At 41.3% G+C, this 23,786-nt stretch overlaps 1 protein-coding gene across 2 annotated transcripts in view; it reads right to left on the reverse strand.

Annotated features, from left to right (window-relative positions):
* Window positions 1-23,786, reverse strand: part of NECAB1 (N-terminal EF-hand calcium binding protein 1) — a 192,156-nt gene that overhangs the window by 15,242 nt on the left and 153,128 nt on the right. For both annotated transcript variants that reach the window (XM_027064259.2, XM_015082867.3), the window contains exons 7-10: window positions 21,597-21,718; window positions 18,469-18,545; window positions 14,341-14,394; window positions 5,253-5,365 (exon numbers count right to left, since the gene is read on the reverse strand). In XM_027064259.2, the coding sequence (XP_026920060.2) occupies window positions 5,253-5,365; window positions 14,341-14,394; window positions 18,469-18,545; window positions 21,597-21,718 (366 nt within the window). The remainder of the gene's footprint in view (window positions 1-5,252; window positions 5,366-14,340; window positions 14,395-18,468; window positions 18,546-21,596; window positions 21,719-23,786) is intronic.

The raw sequence follows: 23,786 nt of genomic DNA on the forward strand, positions 1-23,786 counted from the left end.
GGATAAAGTTTAAAATACTCAGCCTAGCATTTTAGTCTCTTCATGAACTGCCTGCTACAGACTAATTCATTTATATTACATATCACATTAAATACCAACTTATCCTGCTATTGGACCTTCCATTTTTCTAGACATCCATAAGACTGTAAGGAATTCAAAAACTTTTAGCATAATTCTCATGCTTTTAAAGGACTGAAGAAAGTATCACAGGGGAATGAGATCGCGGTGTGAAGCACAACCCAGCAGGCCTACCTTTCGCTACAACTTGTTAGCTTTGTCACTTTGGGCCCATTACTGAACCTGTTTCCTCATCGGTAAAATGGTGATAATAACAGGACTGTGAGGAGTAAAGTGTTGCGTGTAGAATATTTAGCCCAGTCTTTGACAAATTTTGTGCGTATCAGCCGTTAGCTCAATAGCCAAGAAGAAAGTAGCACTTTCACTGGATGAGCAGTTACAAAGGCTAAATCCTCAATGGTGCTAAAGCTGAGAAGTATGACAAAAGTAAAAGAAACTGGAGAGAAAACGAGGCCAGGAAAAAAAACTGAAGGAAAAAAGACATATTTGTGAAAATGAGAAGCAGCAAGCCAATAATAATGATGATCATTATATTATTTATACACACTAACAGCAATGGTGATGATTGCTAACATGTGTATCACTCTGTTCCAGACCCTGGTCTAAAAATTTTACATGGATTAAGTAATTTTCATTACTCTGGGGACTCTGGGGAGTCGAAGTGACTCTGGGGATGATATACCAAACACTGTCTATTGCCCCAACTATTACCCCCCTCTTTCTTAACAGAACCTTGCCATTGTTGAGTTTGCAATATATCCAATCTGCTCATCAGCACTGGACTGAGACAGTTATCACCATCTCACTCCTTTCTGTTGGACACCAGTATCCTCACCTACCCGGGAGTCAGGAACGACCATGTGACTTGACCTGGGCCAATGAAATGCCAAGGAATGTATGCAGGGAAGCAAGGGCTTCTGGGAAATGCTTGCATCCTGAGGATCAGATCTTGAAGGAAGGCTCGTTGGTATTGCACCCTTCTCTTTCTTCCTGACTATAGGTCTTCTGGTAAAGAGCCAGATGATAGAGCTGAAAGGCCAGTGCAGATTTTGGCTTAAAGGGACATGGGTGAAAATGCTAATCAGAATTGTGCTACTGACCGGGTGCTTTCAGGTAAGAGTGAAGCTGACCAATACATAGCAATGGTGTTTAAGGACATTGCTACTTGAGACTGTACAATACAGATAACATATGCAATGTGCAATAATGCCACCGAGAAAAGGTTAATTATGAAATAATTTTTAGAAACATTTCTCTTGGCAATATTTCCATTGAAAAGGCTTAGGGCTTGAATGATTAGCTTTCAATTGTTTTCCAACTTAGAATTACATAGCACATTGCTGAGTTGTGGCTATATGCTTCAGTCTTGCTCCTCGATGTGTTCAGACTTCCTGTGATACTTACCATGCACTGGCTGAAGCAAGAGTTCTTTGGCCAAGCTGTCCCTGGATGCAGTCACTTAGAGCTTCAGCCCAGCCCTGAGCTTCAGCCCTGAGCTCCAGGATTGAATATTCCTAGCAGCTGGAAAATGGCAGTGAAACAGTTTCTAGGGGAAAGGATGTGGTCAGGAACAATTGGGGTTGAAGATGAGTTACCAAAGGCAGCTGGCTCTTCATGGAAAAACTCTCTTCCTCTTGGCTTCCTGCTTTCCCCATATGTCCTACGTTAACTCACAGAACCTAACCACAGGAGAAAAGGCCCATCAGGAGGGACAATCTCCACTTCTCCACACGAAGATCCAGCCACCAATTTATTTCACCTACATAAAAATGCTGATAAATGATACGCCAGAGGGTATCATTCGTTCTTAAAAGATGATTCTTTGGCCATGGTAAAGTTCAGGGTCAATTCTAATACAATTCCACATTCAAGTTTCCTGAGCCCTTGACATAGAGTTTAGAATACAGACAAATTCTAGAATTCACATCTGAGAGTGACTTCAGAAAACCTTTTATTCTACTTAGCAGCAGTGAAATTTTAGGCCATGAATGAGTAACTGATTTTCCCAACCGGATTCTAAGACCCTTGAAAGCAGAAACTCTTCTCATTTTTCCCAGTATCAAGCATGGTTATAAGAATACACACATATATTCGATTGGTGCCTCCCCCCAGGGATTAATAAGCCTTCATGATTACAAAATAAGCGAAAAGATCATCAAACAGTGCACATGCACACGTGTGTGCGTGTGTATAATAGACGGATCACACAACTGATCCGCTTGGCTTTTCCACTAACAACTCATTTTAAAACTCAATTGACCAGAGCCTGGAGCCTGTTTCCGATTCTGTGTCTCCCTCTCTCTCTGCCCCTCCCCCGTTCATGCTCTGTCTCTCTCTGTCCCAAAAATAAATAAATGTTGAAAACTCAATTGACTAATACTCCGACAAGGGCTCTGTCAGCCCCTAAACAGCTAAGTCTTATAGTCAAGTACCTTCAGGGCAAAAGCCTCTCTAATTCAGTTGCCGGAATTTAAGAAAATAAGACCCTGTAATTGGAACAGAAGGGATCGTGTCCATTCTACCCATGGTTAACCACAGAAAGTCTAGGAAAATTTAATTCAACGATGACCAAATACGGGGAAGAAGGATTAAATGTGGGTTTTGGAGTCAGACACACTTGGGCAAGATGGTTAATGTATCTGAGCGTATTTCCTCCTTAACTGGAGGTGATACATCAGATCACTGCAGTGAAGAAGAAATAAGAGCATGGACACAAACTGCTTAATCTAGTAGCAAATCCTTAATTCCTACTCTGTGTTACAGCGGCACTTCCTATCTAGCCATGGTGAAGCTGAGCCTAACATTATGGGAGAAGAATCTGCAAAAGTGGTAATTCTCAGAGTTTTATTGTATCAGCCAAGCCCAAGGCAACAGTGCAGGGCACGGTGGAGCATGACTGACAGCGTGAGCGGCCCATTTGCCCATCGATGGATGCAGACAGGAGACTGAATTGGATTAACGGCGCAACTGAATTTAGAAAGGCGTGCCAGCATAACGTGTATTCCATATGGTTTGCACCCATGTGGAGTGGTTCTCTGATGCTCCTTCCATCTGATGAAGTCTACTTTTTGAGAATTTCAGTAAAAGAAGGAAATCAGCTGAAAAATCAGCAATAAGTGAGTCAAGAGCCCTTAAAAAACAAACCGGTCGTGCAAGAGAAGAGGAGAAGCTGAGTCTCCATTTATCTCCCTGGAAGAGGATCCTCTCCCTCCCTGTTCTTCACAGCTGGAGCCCAGGGAGCAATTTTCCTTGGCTGCTGAGAGGACAGAGTCCGTAGCAGGCAGCACAGATCTATCTACTCAGCTGCTCTCCCACACCTGCTTCCCCCCCTGCCGGGGCCATCCGCCTGGCTTCAGGCCCTTTGTCCCACACACATTAAAGCAGTATCTCTGAACCCTAAAAAATAAGCAAACTTTGTGCCCTATTTATAAATGCAAGAAGGCTAAACCATCCCTGGAGATTGTGATAACCAAACCAGACTTGATTTGCTCTATGTTCCCATTTCTTTGGCTAGTACCGTGCTCTACTTTCTGTACTGGATGGTGTACAGGTGCACACGTGCACACACACACACACACACACACACACACACACACACACATCACACTCTTTTTGCATTTTCCAAGCAGTCACTTCCAGTTTTACGTGAGTAGGCTTTTAAAGCTATATAGACTCTCACTTTGGCAAATCCCTAGGTCACTGAACTAAAAGGACTACAATGGTTTCAATGTGAGCCCTTCTGAGTTTGGTGTGAAGTAGGACGATGACAACAACAACAAAGCAAGCTCAGCATCTCCTGTGTTTCTCTTACAATGGCATGACTGGAAGATGGTGAGCGTCTGCCCTAAACAGCGCTGAGCAAGTCCCCTTAAATGCCAGAGAGTGGGTCAGAGGTCAGCCAGCCAGATGAGGAAGCGATAGCAACCCCAGCTCACAGTCTCTGGGCCTCTCTGGGCCGAGCACTCAGTTAATCCCTCACAATCACCTTAGGAAGTTCGAGATGAGGAACGGAAGCTTAGAGCCAATAAGGGTCTTTCCCTAAATCACAAAACGAATACGATCCCAATTTTAACTCCAGAGCCAGACTTCTTAACTGGGGAGGTATTCTGTTGGAGCATGAATAAAACAGAATTACTGGGAGTAACACTGAAGTACTCAGAGACATAAAGTAGGAGTTTCTATGCGTGTGTGTAATACACACGTATGCACACATGCATTTAAGAGCTTTACCGAAGGAATACTTGAAAAGCATTATGAAATGCAGTTTAAACCAGCTCCTGAGGCAGGGGTATTCTGGTTGTGGTTGTTTTCCAGAAGCAGGTGAGTCTGGGGCTGGGCTTTGGACTCGAGGCAGAATGTGGGCTTGGCCAAGACCTACCAGCTGGCCATGCATTTCTGGGAGGGAAAATGGCCGGGCCAGAGGCACGGATTATGCTGGAAAGGCAGTGGGCAGCTGGGCAAGCTCCAGTGAGGGAGAGACAATGGTAGCAGTGCTATGGATTCTCGAGTCGGACAAACACAGCACCAGAGAAACAGCTAGCCCTTGGTTAAGACACTCAGAGAGTTACTGCAGTTCCTGATTAAGGGGACAGTTTATAATAACTGTTTCTGGAAAAATTTTTTCTAGTAACTGTTTGTTGGACCACTTGGAGTAGAGAAACTGAAAATGAGGAATAGATCATAAATTTTAGTAGCCTAAGATAATTGAAGCCTGAGCTGGGGCGGCTATGGAAAGAGGTTTTTTTTTGTTTTTTGTTTTTTGTTTTCTAAATGACCTGTAATCAAGACTTCAGATATTGTGCAGTTTCATAATGGCTGAAATGATTATTAGGATATGGGGTGTGTTGCCAAGGGAGCAATCAGAGCTAGATGTACTGGACTTGGGGCCTCATCTACCAGAGGTGATTTTAAATCAGCGTGGGCCTGCCTGGAGGCAAAAGGGATTTCAGTCTATGCAAAATTCTCCGTTTCAAATCGTTCTCTCCGTTTTATCTCCCTTTGTGCCCCCAGTGATCAAAATCCACACAGAGCCCAAGAATAAAAGAGCAACATCCAGCTAAAGTCTGCCAAAATGCATCACCCGGAAGGCTGGGATAATCAACAGAAACACAAGGAAATTCTCAAATGCCTTTCTGCCGGCCCCACCTTCATCCTGCACGCGAGGGAGCACTTACCGCAAACAGCCGCTTTGGGAAGAAGCACTCTCTACATAGTGTTTCAGAGCAAGCTGGAATTCTTCCAGGTCCTCCTCTATCACAGACATCTGACGCTGCACAAGCATGATGTGCTGCGGAGGAAGAGGCAAGTGTCACTGCTCTGGAGCCTTGCTGAAGCTGACCCCTGCAGCCCAGCCCAGCCCTCCTCACAAGGCAAACAATTCTCATCTGAAAATACGACCAACAGGAAGACCCTGACCGATCCAAGGCAACAACACTGTATAAAAGCCGTAATGCAGGCAGGACATTCTTCTTGCCTCTCGAAGCAGGTGCAAAGAGAATGTCTTCCCAATGACATACTTCCCTTTTAAAAGCAGTGGTTCTCAATTTGAAGCGCTGGGGAGGTTTTAAAATTGCACTTCTATCAGAATCTCTGGACGTGAGATCCAAGCACTGGTATTTACAAAAACCTCCCCAGGTGACTGTAACGTGCAGCCAGGGCTGGGATCACCGGCCTGTAGTCATTTTTAAAGAGTGGTCCTACCCCACACACCGGACAGCTCCACCTTCACCGTAAGTATTTTGTGATAATAGACATGTTTCGCACATCACTACAAACAACCAAATTTCAAGAAACGTGTGCTCAAAGTTGCATTTCCAAAGGTACATGAGCCGTCACAGGGTTCTCAAACACTAACCACCTAAGATATGCCATAGGCCCTGGTCAAAATCTCATGGCGTCAGATGGAGACTGTGTTTAACGGATCACACTGGGCTGGATGCCAATTGCTTCTTGTAACAAATCCTATCACCTTTATAGCACTTGTAGTTTTGAAGACTTTCCTACAGTTCTGCCTGTGAGCTTCTCATGGCATTTTGATCTCAGGATAAAGCCTTTCTTCCATCATCAAGGGTTGGGAATGAATCACAGAAGTGCAAAAAAAAAAAAAAAAAAGGATTGGGAGTGAGTTATAAAAGTGCAGAACAGGGGCTCCTGGGTGGCTCACTTGGTTGAGCATCCAACTCTTGATTTCGGCTCAGGTCATGATCCCAGGGTCGTGGGATCAAGCCTACTTAAGATTCTCTCTCTCTCCCCCTGCCCCCTCCCCTACGTGGGTGCTCTGAAATAAAAAAAAAAAAAAATTTAAGTGCAAAACAACAGCAAGAATGTAAGGATGATTCAGAGTATGAGGAAAATAACTTGCACTGGGTAGCAGCAGAGCCAGAATTAAGCACCCAGCTTGCTGTCTCCTGTCTGATGAGTTTCTTGCTTCATTGTTAATAGCTACCATTGTCGAAGACCATAATACCAATAGATATTATGGTATCTATTAGGTATGATGGTATCTACTAGGTATGATGTTAGGCACTTTATGTATTCAATAATTGTTCCTACTTTGTTTTCCTGCAGGCAAATGCTGGATGCTGGATTCTGGGCATACAGTGACGAATCAAGATAGAATCCTTGCCTTTATAAGGTTTAGTAAAGAAATCAACAAGGTTTGAAAACAACGTGTGTAGAATAACTTAAGGTATCGATACTAGCACATGAAACTGACGATATGTAAACTGACCAGAAGTCTATTAAATTTTTGACAGAACTGTACTGTCAAATAAATCTTGATTCCAGTCTCAAAAATCCTCCGAGTGAGCCTTAAAGTAATATTTGGGCACCCAAACGCACACGAGCGGGACACAAGCTATCAATATCACGTAACTCCTACAGAGTACAGTACTCTCCAGTGAGCTGTTTTTGATGTGGTCACGGAGGCTGATGAAACGAGAAGAAACTCTCAAAAGAAGAGCAATGGACAAGGGGGTTCCTCCCAGAATGGAGATCCAGTGTCCCATCACAGAACTTCCTTCCCTGACAAATACCTTCCCAGCATGAATTCACTGTTGCAACGAACCAGTGAATGCCGTATGCTTCCTACTCATGCCTTTCCTGAATTGCACTTTTTATGACATTTCTCCTGGCCCGGTTTTATCATTGTATATTTTATCTCTGTGTTTGGGGGGAGTGGAAAGGGGAGATAGCTTACTTCTTGATTCATAAGTATATCGGACCGTAAGGGTCTACATCTTGATCTTACAGACAGGACTGATGATCATGCAGGGATCCTAGACTTTGAGCCAGAAGCAGTAATGGAGAAGACTCTGGGTGTGTTCTATATATGTGAAAAGAATGAATATTTAATGACCGGAAGGCTCACTGTGGCAAAGACTCCAACCTATTCACCAAAATCCATTTCCTCTTTTTTCTAGGTACAGTTAGAGCACGTGTTGCATCATCCTTTGCAGTTAGGTGTAACCAACTGATAAGTTTCCACCAATAGAATATGAGCAGGAGTGCTGTGTATTGCTTTTGGGACAAGATGTTCAAGAAGGAGGTGAGCCCCTCCCACATTCTCTTCCCCTTTTCTGTTGATAGAATGACCTGTCTTGGGAATGGCAGAGCCACACTTGAGAGGAGGAGCCCGTGTCCTTGAATCATTGTGTGAACTGATTATTGGGCAAGGAAAAAACCTGCATTATATTGGAATCATTCTCCATTTGGGTCTATTTGTTTTCATAGCCCAGTTACCTAATGAGTTCAGTAATTTTAACTAAGCTTTGTTTTATTTCCCTTTAAGGATCAGAGATCAAGAATAGGTAAATACAAGCCTATAACTATCTCCTCAGATTGTGTAATGAACAATCAGCCTCCTGTACGACTCTCGCAGGACCTGTTTTTAATATCAGTAACTAAGAGTTTAAGTTAATCTCTCTGCCAAAATCATTGTGGACATGTTCTTTTGACACAAATCTGTAGGAACTTCTCGATCATGTATTTGTGATCAACAATGACTCAGATGATTCTCATGGATTTTCAAATGAGAGATATAAATTCATATCTACCTATTCCACCATACTCCTTTTAGTCTGAAGGCAACTCTTATGTGGTCTAATTTGCAACCATGAGCAGAACCATGAGCAATGCATGTCCTTTGAAATGTGACTTTTCGGCTGCTTCTATGAAAACATGGATTCTACTTCTCCTTCCCTTGGATCTGGGCCAGCCTTATAAACTTGCTTTGGCCAACAGAACATGGCAGAAGTAAGAGGGTGCCAGTTTCATGGTTAGGCCTCCAGACCCCTTGTGAGTTTTCACACTTTCTCTCCGATCCCTGAAATTGTCATGTGAACAAGCCCTGTGAGAGCAGGGGTCAGCAAACTTTTTATGTGAAGGGACAGATAATAAATATTTTAGGCTTTGTGGGACCTAAGGTTCCTGTCACATTCCTCCATCTGTTTTAGTGTGAGAGCAGCTACAGACAACAAACAAATGGGTGTGGCTGTGTTCCAATAATACTTTATAAGGTAAAAATAGGCAGCACACTGTAGTTTTGTCGACCTGCATGCTGGTGAATTAAAGACCACAGAGAACAGAGCTGGGTCAGTGGATTCATCCCAGCTGAGTCCCCGGACATATAAGGAAGTCCCGCCAAGATCAGCAAAGCTGGCATGCAGTTGACTGCAGATACCCTAAGGAGGCCAGCTGACACCAGAAGAACCATCCGCTTGATCCCACTTTAAGTTGCCTACCTCTAGAATTGTGGTTTAAAACACTTCATTTTGGGTGGTTTGTTACACAGCAGTAGCTAAGTGATTCATCACTTACATAGATGGATGTGAGTATGATTTGGAAAATAAATTTACTTTGCAACCCAAACAAGGCATGCCTTTTCCCTCCTTGCCTCAGATATTTTACACAAAGAAAACAACTTCCGAGGTCCAGATAATCTGTCTACATGTTATGACTACTGTGACGAGAAGCTTTCTGAATCTCCTTGGGTAATTTAAAATAGACCTTCTGAGCGCCAAAGAAAATCCTTACCTTTTCTAGGCTGGCCAGGTCAAGTTGTAGGATGTGGAGCATGGGAGAGGTAGAGAAGGTGCCCTGATACCTTAATGATATTTCTGTATGTCACTTATGTCAAATATACAGTCTGAGATCCTCACTGAAATCTGGTGTGAACAGCCAGCCCAGAGCATTTTTGTTTCTCTGCTTTAGAAGGCGTAGTGTTGCCTTTATTATTTACTTTATAGGGATTTTGTTATGATGGAATTATGACGGAACATTTACAGAACAGTACTTGCTAGTCACGTTAGGTTAGTTGCATCTACCTTTGATTTCTTGGATTTTTTTTTTTCAACATTTATTTATTTATTTTTGGGACAGAGAGAGACAGAGCATGAACGGGGGAGGGGCAGAGAGAGAGGGAGACACAGAATCGGAAACAGGCTCCAGGCTCTGAGCCATCAGCCCAGAGCCCGATGCGGGGCTTGAACTCACGGACTGCGAGATCGTGACCTGGCTGAAGTCGGATGCTTAACCGACTGCGCCACCCAGGCGCCCGATTTCTTGGATTTTTTTAAAAAAAGTTTATTTATTTATTTTGAGAGAGAGAGCACAGGAGGGGCAGAGAGAGAGGGTGTGAGAGAGAATCCCAAGCAGACTCTGCACTGTCAGCATGGAGCCCAGTGTGGGGCTTGAACTCACGAATCACGAGATCATGACCTGAGCTGAAACCAAGAGTCAGATGCGTTACCGACTGAGCCACCCAGGCGCCCTTTGGATTTTTTTATTTCAAGGAATTTCAGCTTTTTAAATCTCTGGAGACAGAAATATTTTAAATGCAACTAATTTGGTTCATGTTTCTAGCTCTACTTACTACACAGTTGTGTTCCAAGCATGTTTTCAGACCTTCTTGTGTGCTCTTGTTCAATCTCATAATAGCTATAGCAAAGCAAGACTATGTTCTAATAGTCCCTGGCATATTAGTTGGCAATAAGCCCCCATCCATATGATATTGTATGACAGGATTCATTTGCTTCACAAAATATTCACAGGCTTTATGAGGGGAGAAAGGCAGAAAAAGATACTAGATTTGTAAACTCCTGTTGTGTAAGCTATTCTGGTGTAAACAACAATAATGTACTCAAGAAAAGTTAGAGCTTTTGAAAAGCGCCAGAACATGATAAAACCTTGCTAAAAATTATATTGAATCCAAAAAGAACTTTTTGAATATAGAAAGTATCTAGGGAATTGACATCTTTTTCCAGTAATTGTTTGATAAGAGGTGCCATGCGAGGCATACAATGGCCTCAAGCAGAAAGGATTTGGGTGGATCAGTACTCCTGCCCAGATCCAGGATATGTGAGCTGGCTGGATTCCCTTCAAAAATCATAATGACCTTTCAATGATTCATACTCCCTGCTTGGCACTTGACAGCTAGAAGACAATAAGTTAACCCCCCAATTTTCCATGAGTCATAAAGTCATAGTCTTGGAGTTTAGATCTGGGTTTATCTCTGATGTACATTTCCTTTTTCATTATGGCAAGAGTAAGATTATGAATTCCAAAACTTGCTATCTTTGTCACATGATGGTTGTAAGCCACTTGGAACATTCTAACATTCCTACATAGCACCTTAGTGTTGTTCTTTTGGTGTGACGTTTGAACAATTCAATGTTGTAAGGGATGAGTAAATATTTTTAAAAGCTCCTTACTCTTTTTGATTTCATTTTGAATACTATGTCATTCTGGAAGCATTCCCGGGCCTCCTAAGTTGTGTTCCATCATTGTGCAAATCTATACTTTCCTATAATAACCTTCATCGCAGTGTATTGTAGACCCTTGTTTAATCACTGCAGCTCCTTCTGGTCCGTCCTGTAGCCTGGAATATTCACTATTTCATCTCCAGACTCTCCCCCAGGGCCTGGCATATAACTGGTGACCAAGTTCTTCATACAACAAACAAGCAAGAGGTTGCTTTTGTTTTTAGTCATTTACTATTCTTTAATTTTTTTTAATGTTTTATTTATTTTTTGAGAGAGAGAGAGAGAGAGAGAGAGAGAGAGCGCGCATGAGCGGGGGAGGAGCAGAGAGAGAGGGAGGCACAGAATCCAAAGCAGGCTCCAGGCTCCGAGCTGTCAGCACAGAGCCCGATGCGGGGCTTGAACTCACGGACCGCGAGATCATCACCTGAGCCGAAGCCGGATGCTCAACTGACTGAGCCACCCAGGCGCCCCTGTCATGGACTATTCTTAAAAGCTCTTTAATAAATTTTATTCATGCACTATTCACTCCAGGAAAGGATATGAAAGGTATGACGTGGTCCTGAAAACTCTAGAGCCCTGCCTCATTGTTTTTCATCTACCTCCATCACCTTGTCCTCGTTCCTTTCCTCTTTAAGAGTGGAGAGTGCACATTTAAAAAAGCTTGGCTTCACTTTTACTACCTATGTGGCCTTGAACCAGTGGCTCCATCTTTTCATCCGAAATCACCAAATGAAATCGGAGCCGTGGTACTTTGGTATCATAGCTTTGGGGAGGATTAAATCGAATTATGTAAAAATCTTGCCCAGGATAGATACTCAATAGATGTTACTTCTCGCTGAGGAAAAACAAAGGACCTTAAAAAAAAGAAAAGAAATCACATCCTAGACTCATCATTATGTAATGGCTCACGTCCCAGAAAACTAGATGTGGCAGCTAGTTGGTTTCAGGACTCTTGCTGTGTGCTTAAATAAGCCTACCAGATACTACTGCTCTGCTCTCATGGCTGGAAATCTCAGGAAAAGGAGTCATCTGTCAGCTCCCAATCTCACTGGCAAAGAACAGCTCCACTTCAGTGCCCAGAAATGCACCAAACACTAGAGCCGGACTGTTGCAGTGTCAGGGCAGATGCAGGTCTGGCAAAGAACTGCTGGGGTCCAGCTAGGGGGCTTAAATCCTTCCACACCTTGACTCTCCACCTGCAAAATGGGGTTAATGATGGCGCCACCTCATAATGATGGATGAAGTGAATTATAGAAGTGTGTGTTTGGCATGACACTTGGCACATAGTAAAGGCTCACTAAAGATTAGCTTTAAAAAAAATTAAGTATATCATGGGGCACCTGGATGGCTCAGTCGGGTAAGCGTCCGACTCCTGATTTCGGCTCAGGTTGTGATATCGTGGTTTGTGAGTTCGAGCCCTGCACTGGGTTCTGTCCTGACAGCATAGAGCCTGCTTGGGATTCTCTCTCTCTCTCAAAAGTAAATAAATACACTTAAAAAATAAAGTATATCATAAGAAGTTTATTCTCTGGTTTCTGATGGGCAATTTTTTTTCAAAGTTCTCATGTATTCACCAATGGAAAAGGCAAGCTACCTCCCTAGTCAATGACGTCTACTGGTTTGGGTCACCAAGATAAATCACTGAACATGGAAGAGTGTGGAACGATGAGTGCCAGCTGTGCACGGTGAAGATTTGTTACGGTCATTCTGAATATAGAAGGTTTCATAAGAGTCGACAGTGATGCGTCACTGTCACTAACTATCAACTACAACTTGTAAGGACAAATACCTTACTGGCAGCTCTGAAAAAAAAAAAAAAACTTGCTCAAATCATTACTGTATGTGTATTCCCAAAGAGCACAGCTACTCACTTTTACAGGTGGTTGAAAATAGTTAAGGAATATCCTTTCCTGCTTTTAAACAATATTGACTGATGAACCAACTTGCCCAGTCCTGTTTTGTTCTTGTAAGTACTTTTATGTACTATTGAATTAGTAATGCTGTGTGGGTTGACGAATCTCTCAAAATTGACGTTGGCCTCTCTTCTGTCAGGGACCCGAGAATGGAACAGCCTGTCACCTTTAATAAACAATCCTTAGACGATTTCTCTCCCACATAGCTAGCGCAAGAGAATAGTGTCACATCAGGAAATTATATAAGAATAGACAATGGTCTCTCTCAACATTAGAAATGTTATGTTCGGTTTTCTGGACTAGAGTGTAGTGTTCTCTACATGCAAATCTAATTGACAATAGAGATACAAAGATTGCAAGGTCACAATCCTGTCCCTAAGGGACTTCTAGCAATAGCATTCCCAGTATGCGCGCTCGGCGGCCTTCTCTTTCTCGGCTTCCCACCAAAATGTACCCCTTTAGAATTCTGGGTGCCTGAGGAATTAACACAGACCACACCCCTGTCTTTGGAGGAATAGAAGCACTGAACATGTAGTGAACTATGGGTTATCTTTGGGGAAAGTGTCCATATCTATAGGATTCTAATCATAATAGTCGTTACTAAGCTCTTCTGAGAACCTTCCAAAGCTCCCCCTTTGAAGACTCCCTTTGTGCTGTGAGTTTGGACAGACAGGTAGGAGCCGATAGACAGGTGAACCTCACCTTTTATCACATAGGCAGTGCCTGTGGAATAAGTGCCTGGTACAGAGATGAAGGGTATTTCCTATCTTTTTCACACGTAAATGCAATTGATCCTATACGACCTGTATAGTATACAATATAGTTATTAAGAAAAAAGTGATTTTCTGTGGGTTGCCCAGATTTTAAAATTTAAATTTTCACTAAACAAAAATGTAATGATCCACTTTTTCCAAACAGAATGTGCTATAAATATGTGCCTCAAAATAAAGTAAAATAACAAATCATATATATGTGTTGCTTTTTAATTACGCAATCACAAATTTCTTTTTGTTGGGTCTCAGTGCCTGTTAACATCACTTTATCCATTTTCTTTCGATCTCCATAAATTGCCACCCCTGCTAATGGACATCTTTTCCCTATGGATGTAAATGTTCCTTTTTTCTCTAGGTGTCAACTTTGTTTTTGAAAAATGATTTCTGAGCACTTGCAGTGTGCCTGGCCCTGGGTAACATAATACTAAATAGCATCAAGTTTCAGCTCAGGCGTGGCACTCAGGCTTACAGGGGTTATAAAATGTTTATGACATAATTTGGATGTTGCCCTTCTCTGCTGGTCATATTCATTCAATTATTCAATAACTTATTGACTGATATGTGCATAAAATTCTTATTTTACACACATAACATGCTACATACTTACATAAAACTCCTGCAAAGTAGGCATTGTTAGGTTTTCACAAATCACAATTTAGAAACTACTACAGAGCTGTGCAAAATAAAACATGCCTATGTATTCCTTTTTCAAAATTTCACTGAGATAGTAGCTAATTTTGAAGAATTTTTTTCCTTCAAATATTTGCCAAGTACATATTTCTAACACTTTGACCTAGAAAGAAGAAAAGTACTTACAGATTTAGTATTCCCTTCAATAACTTCTTCTTCCCGTGGTTCAAGTTTGAGATCCTTTAAAGAAAGAAATGGGGAAGGCAGGGACCAGAAATTAGAGGAAACATCATATACTTGAATGGTAACTCTTTTGTGGCTGATATTGTGCCAAAAGCAGCTCATTATCTGAAAGGATATGGAATCATTCTGATTGTAAAAATGAAGTTTTTCCAATAAAGACTCTTTTACCCATTTATCAATGGTAAAGAGCCATTTCAGGGTGTTCAATTTGTTATTACTTTAAGCTTACTGATGATATTAAAAGAGAACAAAAGAGAAAGGAGATTCATGAAAACTGGGAAAGGGTAGAACAGTAAAAAAAACAAAAACAAAAACAAACGAGTAGGTTGATTTCTTTTGCTGTTAGTACTGATCACCACTTTTCCTGGGAGATCATGATGGACATTAGCGTAACGGCTACAATACATTTACACACTAGTGATAATTTTACTTTACTAAAACGTGAACTCAAAAGCAAATGAAAACACTATTGATATTTTCTAAAAATGAAGGGCTACTAAAAAGATCCTAGAATTTTCTACCGTGATCAGTGGATGATGCTAATGTCTCCAGTGAAACCAAGCATGTAATCTCGGAGGACTTCATTCTAAGAATATATCACCTCGCATTGGTGGTGAGGATTATGCACAATAATTCCTTCAGATAGATAAAGAAATCCCTTGAAACCGGTATAAATCCAGACGGTCTGAAATAACATAAGCCTGTTAAAAACAGGGCTATGTTGCTTTAGCTATGCTATTCTCTTGCAGTAAAACCTTAAACAAGTTACTTGACTTATCTAGGGTTCACTTTTAGTGTTTCCTCTGCCTTAAGTTCTCTATCCCTAGGGCACCATCTAGCTGGCTCCTTTTCCTTTCTCATACCTCAACTCAAATGTCACTGCCTTAGAGCGACCTTCCCGGATCACCCACTTAAGTATCCAACCCCTCATCTCCACCATATTGCCTTAGTTTGTCCTCAGAGTACTTTTCCCTCTCTGAAATTATCTTGTTTCATTTATTTACTGATTTTGATCTGTCTGTATTGGATGAAGGACCTTACCTGTTTGGATCACTGCTGCATTTCCACTGCCAGAATAATACCTGGCATAAAGTAGATGCTTAACAAGCATTCGTTGAATAAATGAATGGCCTAATGAACGCCCCATTTAAATCATAGCTTTTCTGTGAGGGCGAAGTGACGCAATGCATATGGATGTGAAGTGAATCTTAAAGACAGAAACTGGAACAATGGTCTCCTTGCCCACTTTTTCCCTAACACCAACTCAGGTACACTTTTCACGTCTACTTTCTTTGATCTAAGATAACAACAGCTTAAATGAAGTCGTATGAACGCAACATCCTTAGTTGTACCCCTTCAAAGAGGATGCCCTGTGATCTGGTGATACACTTAGGGCTTCATGGAGATCAAACAGGTTCTGTTGCCGTTATTTAACATAAAGATGTTTCTGCAGAGTGGGAGCAAAATAGCAAACATAATCTCAATATCCCCATAAATCCTCATAGAGGCTGAAATGGAAAGATAGAATGCCTGAAGGGATTTTTAGCGATTTCAAGTATTATTTTTCCCCCTCACGTGAATGGTATTGGGCCTGGTTTCCAGTGCAGGAAGGATCTATCACACTAAGTGGAGAGAAAAGAGAACACCTGTTCCACTGCAGGTACACTTCCTCTTAACGGGGAGATCAAACCTAGTGCCAAAAACTGCAGGAGACGAGAGAGTCAGCTGTGAAATGACATGCACTTAGCTACTGTTTGGCAATCGGGTAGTTGTTCCTCTAAAAGCCTAATTCGCAGTACAGAATAAGTTGTAGAAGCAAACGGAACTTGCACTGCCTCTCCATTCATTAAGACAGATCCTGCTGAGCCCCACACCGCTGGAACCCAATGCTGAAGACCATCACATCATACTTTCAGCAAATCTCTCAGACATTGTCCTCAAAATGAAACCCTTTCATGGAAAGGGAGGAAGAAAAAGTCTAGGGAAGAAAGAGATGTGATAATGCTTTGATTTAAAGGTGGAAAAAAGGCATGACCTAAGTTTAAGCTATTCCTTTAAAAACAGCTATATAAAGTTAAGACACCAAATAAAGACAGGATTGCCAAGCACCTCAAAGCCATTCGAAAAGGAGGTATTTGTGTTCTTTAAATGAATCTAAATTTATGTAACAATAGACTATGTTTTAACAAGGTCTGTTTTCCAAATAGAGGTCATGGATTTCCAGCCCTTCCATGATTGGAAAACTAATTTTCATAGCCGCCATTTTTCTCGTGAATATTTTTAGTCTTGGCTCACATATCAATTAATAAAATTAGGAAGGAGGAACGCTGAACTGCTGCCAACTGTAAGTTTAGGTTTTTTGCCCAGTAAATGGCCAACGTAAACGTGACAGACGGTGACATGGTGCCAGAGGGGCTGGCATTCTCCAAAGTCGCTTCCCCTGGACTTGATTACTTGTACAGAACCTCATTTTCAGAGGTCTTACTCAACCTCAGGACTTGGAAGTTTCATCTTTGTGGAGACAGTTCTTAAGATCTTAAACCATTGGCCTGACTTGTTACCTACTAACATCTACCTGGACATTTCTGCCTAAGTGTCCTATTGGGTCTTGAAATTAACACATCTAATAAGCCGGTTCACCTCACCTCACCTCACCTCACCTCACGATCTCTCACTTGTCTCTCCATTTCTGTTAGTGGTACAATTGAGCGAGATACTCAGGCTCAAATCCTCAGACTCCTCTTTGAGATACTCCTGTCCTTTACCCATCATACCCACTCAGGGGTCCTGTTAATTTCACTTTAAGTCTTTCACTCTGCCATTTTCTTTTCAGTCATACAATAGAGGTCCGTCTCTTTCCATACCTAATCCCAGCAGGCTCAGATCTAGAACCTGCTCTTTAATGTCACTGCTTGAGATGGCTTTGGTGGCTCTGACTTTGAGTGTTCCTGTTTAAATCTGTTTAAATCCAGTTTGTATGCTTGCTGTCCAATTTTCTATCTAAAAGATCTCTTTGGTCATGTCACTTACCTGTTGAAAAATAATAAATGCTTCCTGTTGTCTCCAAGGCCAAGCCCAAGTCCCTTTCTCTATTATTTAATGCCATCCATAATATGGCCCCATCCATCCGCACAATCTTATTTGTTATCATTTCCCCAAATGAAAGACTAAGCTGGTCTATTTAAGCTTTACTCACGCTATCACCCTTACCTGAATATCCTCTCTAGCTGCTCTCTTTTTACTCAAATTTTACTGCTCCATAGCACAGGTTTGTTTGTTCACTAGTTTGTTATCAGACAAGCATTTATTCCAATTTTAGTGACAATACATTTTACTTTCAGGGATCTCTTCTCCCTTCAATACAGTGCTCTGGGACTGTTAATCAAGATGTTCTCCCCCTCATCAGTTAAGAAGCTACTTTCTAGAGGTTGAGAGTGTAATTTCATCTTTTAGTATATCATGCAACCATTTCCCTGAGTCACTTTGAAACATTCCCAAGACATCAGCCAGGTCGTCCCTAAGAGCTGCCACATGCATTGTTCAAGCACCCTGCTACCTACGGCAGTGATAACTCAAGAGTCAGGCAATGCAGTACATTTATTTAACTTGCAACTCCACATATTACACATATAACTAGGGGTAGGCATGGGTGGCCCAAGAATTAATGTGAGCTTCTCTATTTGCTTTAACAGAAAGGCTCAGGGGTGCCTGGGTGGCTCAGTCGGTTAAGTGTCTGACTTTGGCTCAGGCCATGATCTTACAGTTTGTGAGTTCGAGCCCCGCGTCGGGCTCTGTGCTGACAGCTCGGAGCCTGGAGCCTGCTTCGGATTCTGTGTCTCCCTCTCTCTCTCTCTGACCCTCCCCCACTCACGCGTGCTCTCTCTCTCTCTCAAGAACAAATAAACATTAAAAAAAAAAGAAAGGCCCAGATAACTACCAAGTAGTCATTTGTAGCATCACAGCGCTCCTGGCTATTATTCTATCCATGGGGCAGCCATGGATATATTAATACAATGAGGAAAACGGGTCACTGAAAAGTGAGAGGGAGAAGAAAGAAAAGGAAGCACCCACCTTCTTTTCCAGTCGATCAATTAATTTCTGGAGTCTATTGATCTGGGTCATCCACTGGTTGTCTTCTTCTAATAAGCCTTGAGGGGAAAATCATGAGGGCAATTCAACAGAGCAGGAATGCTTTGGCATCTCAGAATTTTCCTTTTACCCGGAAGGAAGCACACAGTGTCACTGACTAGTCAGCACCCTTTTAAGAAATATATTCACGTGAGTGCTTTCTAAGTTATTGATTTCCATAGATCCATGCATCCCAGTGGGTTCACTCTTACAAGTCTGTGGTTTTTATGTTGCTGCCTGTACTGGTCTTTGATAGTCAAAGAACAGCTCCTGCTGAGACACGTTTACCACCCCACGAGATGGCTGAGTTTTCTTCTGAAAAAAGGAAAGCTTTAATCAATAATTCTAAACTTACTTCCAAAACAGTGGAAGAAGCCAGGGAAATAATAGGCTTGACCACAGGGAAATAATAGGTAGCTGGTGTCTCCTTTCCTAGGGACTGACCCGAGTAAACATCGACAATATGGTCATGGCATAGCAGTTAAGAGAGCAGACTCTGGAACCTGAAGATCATGGTCAAATTACTTGGCTCCTCTGGCCTCAGCTTCCTTATTTTTAAAATGGCAATAATATCACCACTGGCCACATCGTCATTGTGAGGAATAAATTAGAATATATATGCATATATACAAACATATGCATATGCATATATATGTAGTATACGTATATCTGTGTGAACATATACACAAACACACATCTATAGTCCAGCACCGGGGCAAGCATTATGTAAGTTCTGCTGTTATTATTGCTGTAATTACATTTTCTAAAATAAGTAGCTTTTATTATTGTTTTTCAAGCTCTACACCCAATGTGGGGCTTGAACTCATGACCTGGCGATTATTCAAAGGTGCAGAGGGAAGAGTTGTGGTCTGAGCCCCTGCACAAACATCCTGGCATCCTTCTGTATCCTTATGGCAGCTTGTGCAAAATTATTTCATAGGCATTTGCTGAAATAATAGTATTGAATACTTCTTGATGGGAGAATGTAATTGAATTCAAACCATAAAGCCTTGTTTTAGCTTTGAATGTTAGAAAGATAAGACCAAAATTATAAAGAGGTAGTACTTTACATTAGAAATCACTTCTCTTTCTGCATTCTTGGGCAAAACTCTCAAAGCTTATCGCATAAATTATGATGCGAAGCTAAGTAGTAGCACAGTCACACAGAAGCAGCTACAAAAAATCAGAATAAGGGTGCTTTATAATAGAAAACACTGTAACTGTATAAACAAAATCTATGTTTATTTTTAATTTAGGAATTAATTAACACATTTCCATTCCGGATTGTTCCTAAAAGAATTTAAGGTGGCTGTCACGTCAAAATTTCTTAGAAGGATATTTTGGGCTTTGCTGTGTTTTCAAAATGGTTAAAGCATAAAGGACAATCTATATTTTGACTCAGGAGCCTAGACGTGTCATTTCCTAGTCGACACACAGTAGACTGTATCATTGTTCCTAAGTTTTCACTATCTTCCTGTTATAGAATTCTACATATACAACCTCTGCCCTTCAACTTTGCAGGACCTCCTACCACAATGGATGGAGTACATGTCCCTTCCCACTATTACTGGCTTTGGCATGTGACTCATTTGGTCAATGGAGAGCTAGCAGGTAAGACGCACACAGTGGTTTTAACTGAGCTGTGTGATTTATGCTTCTGACGCCCAGCAGAAGAGTTTGCTTCAAGTAGTCACTGATCCCAGGAGGCTACGTGAGAAGCAGAGCTGAGCCCAACCTAGAGGCTGGAGAGCACACATCACCTAAATCACAATCAACTACATACCCATGAACAAAAAAGACAAATATTTGCAATTGTAAACACTGAGATTTTGAGGTTGTTTCCAAGTAAAAATGGTCTAATGAATCATACGACCTTGGACAAATTGCTGTACTTCTGGGGAAATAAATATACTGACATCTATCTCATAAGGCACTAGGACATAAGATAATGATCAAGAAAGCACTTTGAAACCTTCCAAGTACAGTATGTGTAAATATAGGCTAGAGTTAGTACTTTGATTTTCTGAAATATTAGATAAGGGTTAATTGTGTTAAAATGGTATGTTCATTGGGGCGCCTGGGTGGCGCAGTCGGTTAAGCGTCCGACTTCAGCCAGGTCACGATCTTGCGGTCCGCGAGTTCGAGCCCCGCGTCAGGCTCTGGGCTGATGGCTCGGAGCCTGGAGCCTGTTGCCGATTCTGTGTCTCCCTCTCTCTCTGCCCCTCCCCCGTTCATGCTGTGTCTCTCTCTGTCCCAAAAATAAATAAAAACGTTGAAAAAAAAATTAAAAAAAAATAAAATGGTATGTTCAAGTGGTTTATATATATACATACATATACATATATACATACATAGCTTCTAGAAATTACTGTGATATTTTGTAACATGGATTTGTATATTTCAAATGAATTTCAAAGTAATTATTACCAATGACATTATTAAAATATAATGACCTAAAAATTATTAATAAGGTTTTAGTCCAGGTTTGGGTCTGGGTGGCTCAGTCGGTTGAGCGCTCGACTTCGGCTCAGGGCATGATGTCGCAGTTCGTAAGTTCGAGCCCCACACAGGACTCGCTGCTGTCAGTGCAAAGCCTGCTTTAGATTCTCTGTCCCCCTCTCTCTGCCCCCGCCCCCCTTGCACGCTCCCTCTCCCTCAAAAAGAAATAAATATTAAAACATTTTTTAAAAGCTAAGGTTTCAGCCCAATAAAGGTTATATTACCCACTTCCTGAAACAGACTTTGCATATGTGTAGGCAGGCTTTAGGGGATCCGGAGCAAATTAGGGTAAAGGGCGCTTCCTTCCTTGAAACCAATAGGAATTTCTACAGGTCTCAAGGTCCCATCACCCTTTGTGCACTGCGAGGTGCGGTTGTGGGATTCTCACGGAAACAATGGTGTGGATCATCACCTCGTTCTTAATACCACAGGCTCTTTGTCACTGTGGTTCAGACAAACTTTTCTGAAAGCATTTCATTACTATTGCCGTTTTACTTGCTTAAAAAAAAATAAATCAGTGTGAAAATCAAAACAGTCAGTTTGGAAGAAGAAAAATGGCAAAGCTACATTACCTGGACCACAGGCACTGAACTGGGGGCTTTTGGGGGAGAAGCTGTTGTGCCTCTGGACTCGGCGACTTGATCGCTTTCCAGGCCACTGGATCAACAGGACTTCTGGCTTGGTCGGCCCTTGCCTGGAACAACAGAGACAACATTTAACCTCAGCGTCAGGCTCTGGCCCCGAGAAACAGATCCTCAGCCATCAGTCACAAAGATTTTCTGGTGTAGCGACATGAGAAGTTAGGAGAATTACTGCTTGCCAACACGCTGTAGAGACCCAGAGGATTTGGTTTTATACACGTGAACCTACAGGAGAGACTCGGAGCTGGCTTTATGCTTTAAAAGTCTGAGCAAAAATCATATCGTAATTTGTGATTTAAGAAAAACTTCTTTCTTTTCTGGGCCAAACCATCAGTGGCAAAACTGTTTCTGTGTGTGCTGGTGTATTTAGTTTGCGAACACCTATGGAGCCTGTTTCTTCTTTCAGTTTAAAATTTTTTAAATCAAGGCTATGTATCCGTATATTTTTAAAAGTCAAATAATTCTATAAAACTCATTTTAACAAATAGGCGTTCCTACTCACCTCCACACCACTACCCATTCACAGAAGGAATGCTTACAACAAGTGTTCGTTTGGATGTTTATCCTCATACCTATATATAATATGCTTAAAGTGCTATCTCTTTATTCGTTAGTTTTTAAATGTATCTATTAGCTTCCTACAAGGAAAAGCTCAGGACAATGATATATGCAAGGAAATATTATAAGGAATTTAAAGGAAGACTGCTTAAAAGGATGGATTCGATTCAGGAGGCAAGCATTTGGTTCCCTATTCTTCTCTCCTGGTTGGAATACAAACATGATAGCTGAATTCCAGCAACCATATTGGGCCATGAGGCAAACCCGAGGATGTACTTACTATGTGAAAAAGGCAGGAGGTCTATGATAAATCTGTAAAGCTGTCATACTTGATTAGGCTGCTGCCACCACGCTCTTTCATAACAGATAATAAGTCCTTATGTGTTTAAGCCTCCTTTTTTTCCTGTTATATGCAGCAAAATCTAATACCAATTTATTCATCCAAAAATCTTCCTTTGTTATCAGTAAGGGAAAATTTCTTTAGCCTCTCTCTGGTGCTGATTCCCCCCCCAACCCCCTTTTAAATTTGGATTTCATTTACTCTTTGGTTTGGTGGAAGAGAACATCTAATGGCTTCACAGGAAAGGGTGCACCATGCGAGGCAAAATTTGTGAGACACTGCATATTAAAAAGATACTTTTATTTTATTCTCCTACTTCATTGGTGGTTTTATGGGGCAAATAACTTTTTTTTTATTTTTTAAAATTCCAGTATCATTAATGCACAGTGCTATATTAGTTTCAGGAGTACAATATAGTGATTCAACAATTCTATACACTACTCAGAGTTCATCATCATAGATGTACTCTGAATCCCCTTCACCTATTTCACCCATCCCCCCACTCAACTCCTCTCTCAGAACCATCAGTGTGTTCTGTATAGTTAAGAGTCTGTAACTGGTTTGTCTCTTTTTTTCCTTTGTTTTGTTTCTTAAATTCTACATATGAGTGAAATCGTATGGTGTTTGTCTTTCTCTGACTGAATTATTTCACTTAGCTTTATACTCTCCAGATCCATCCATGTTGTTGCAAAAAGCAAGATTTCATTCTTCTATGTGGCCAAGTAATATTCCACTGTGTGTGTGTGTGTGTGTGTGTGTATGTGCGTATCCTTTGATATCAATTAATTGACCATATAATCATGAGTTTATTTCTGGGCTTTCTATTCTGTTCCACTGATCTATGTGTCTAATTCTGTGCCAGCACCATGCTGTTTTGATGGCTACAGCTTTGGATTATATCTTGAAATCTGGATACCTCCAGTTTTGTTCTTCTTCTTCAAGATTGTTTTGGCTATTCAGGTTCTTTTGTGGTCCCATAGAAATTTTAGGATTGTTTGTTGCAGTTTTGTGAAAAATGCTGTTGGTATTTTGATAAGGACTGCATTAAATCTGTAGATTGCTTTGGGTTGTATGAGCATTTAAAAAATATTTCTTCTCCCAATCCACGAGCATGGAATGTCTTTCCATTTATTTGTGTCATCTTCAATTCTTTCATCAATGTTTTATAGTTTTCAGAGTACAGTTCTTTCATCTCCTTGGTTGTTTATTCTTTGGTTTTGAAA

This window comes from Acinonyx jubatus, chromosome F2, assembly GCF_027475565.1.
Source record: "Acinonyx jubatus isolate Ajub_Pintada_27869175 chromosome F2, VMU_Ajub_asm_v1.0, whole genome shotgun sequence".
NCBI classification, from domain to species: domain Eukaryota; kingdom Metazoa; phylum Chordata; class Mammalia; order Carnivora; family Felidae; genus Acinonyx; species Acinonyx jubatus.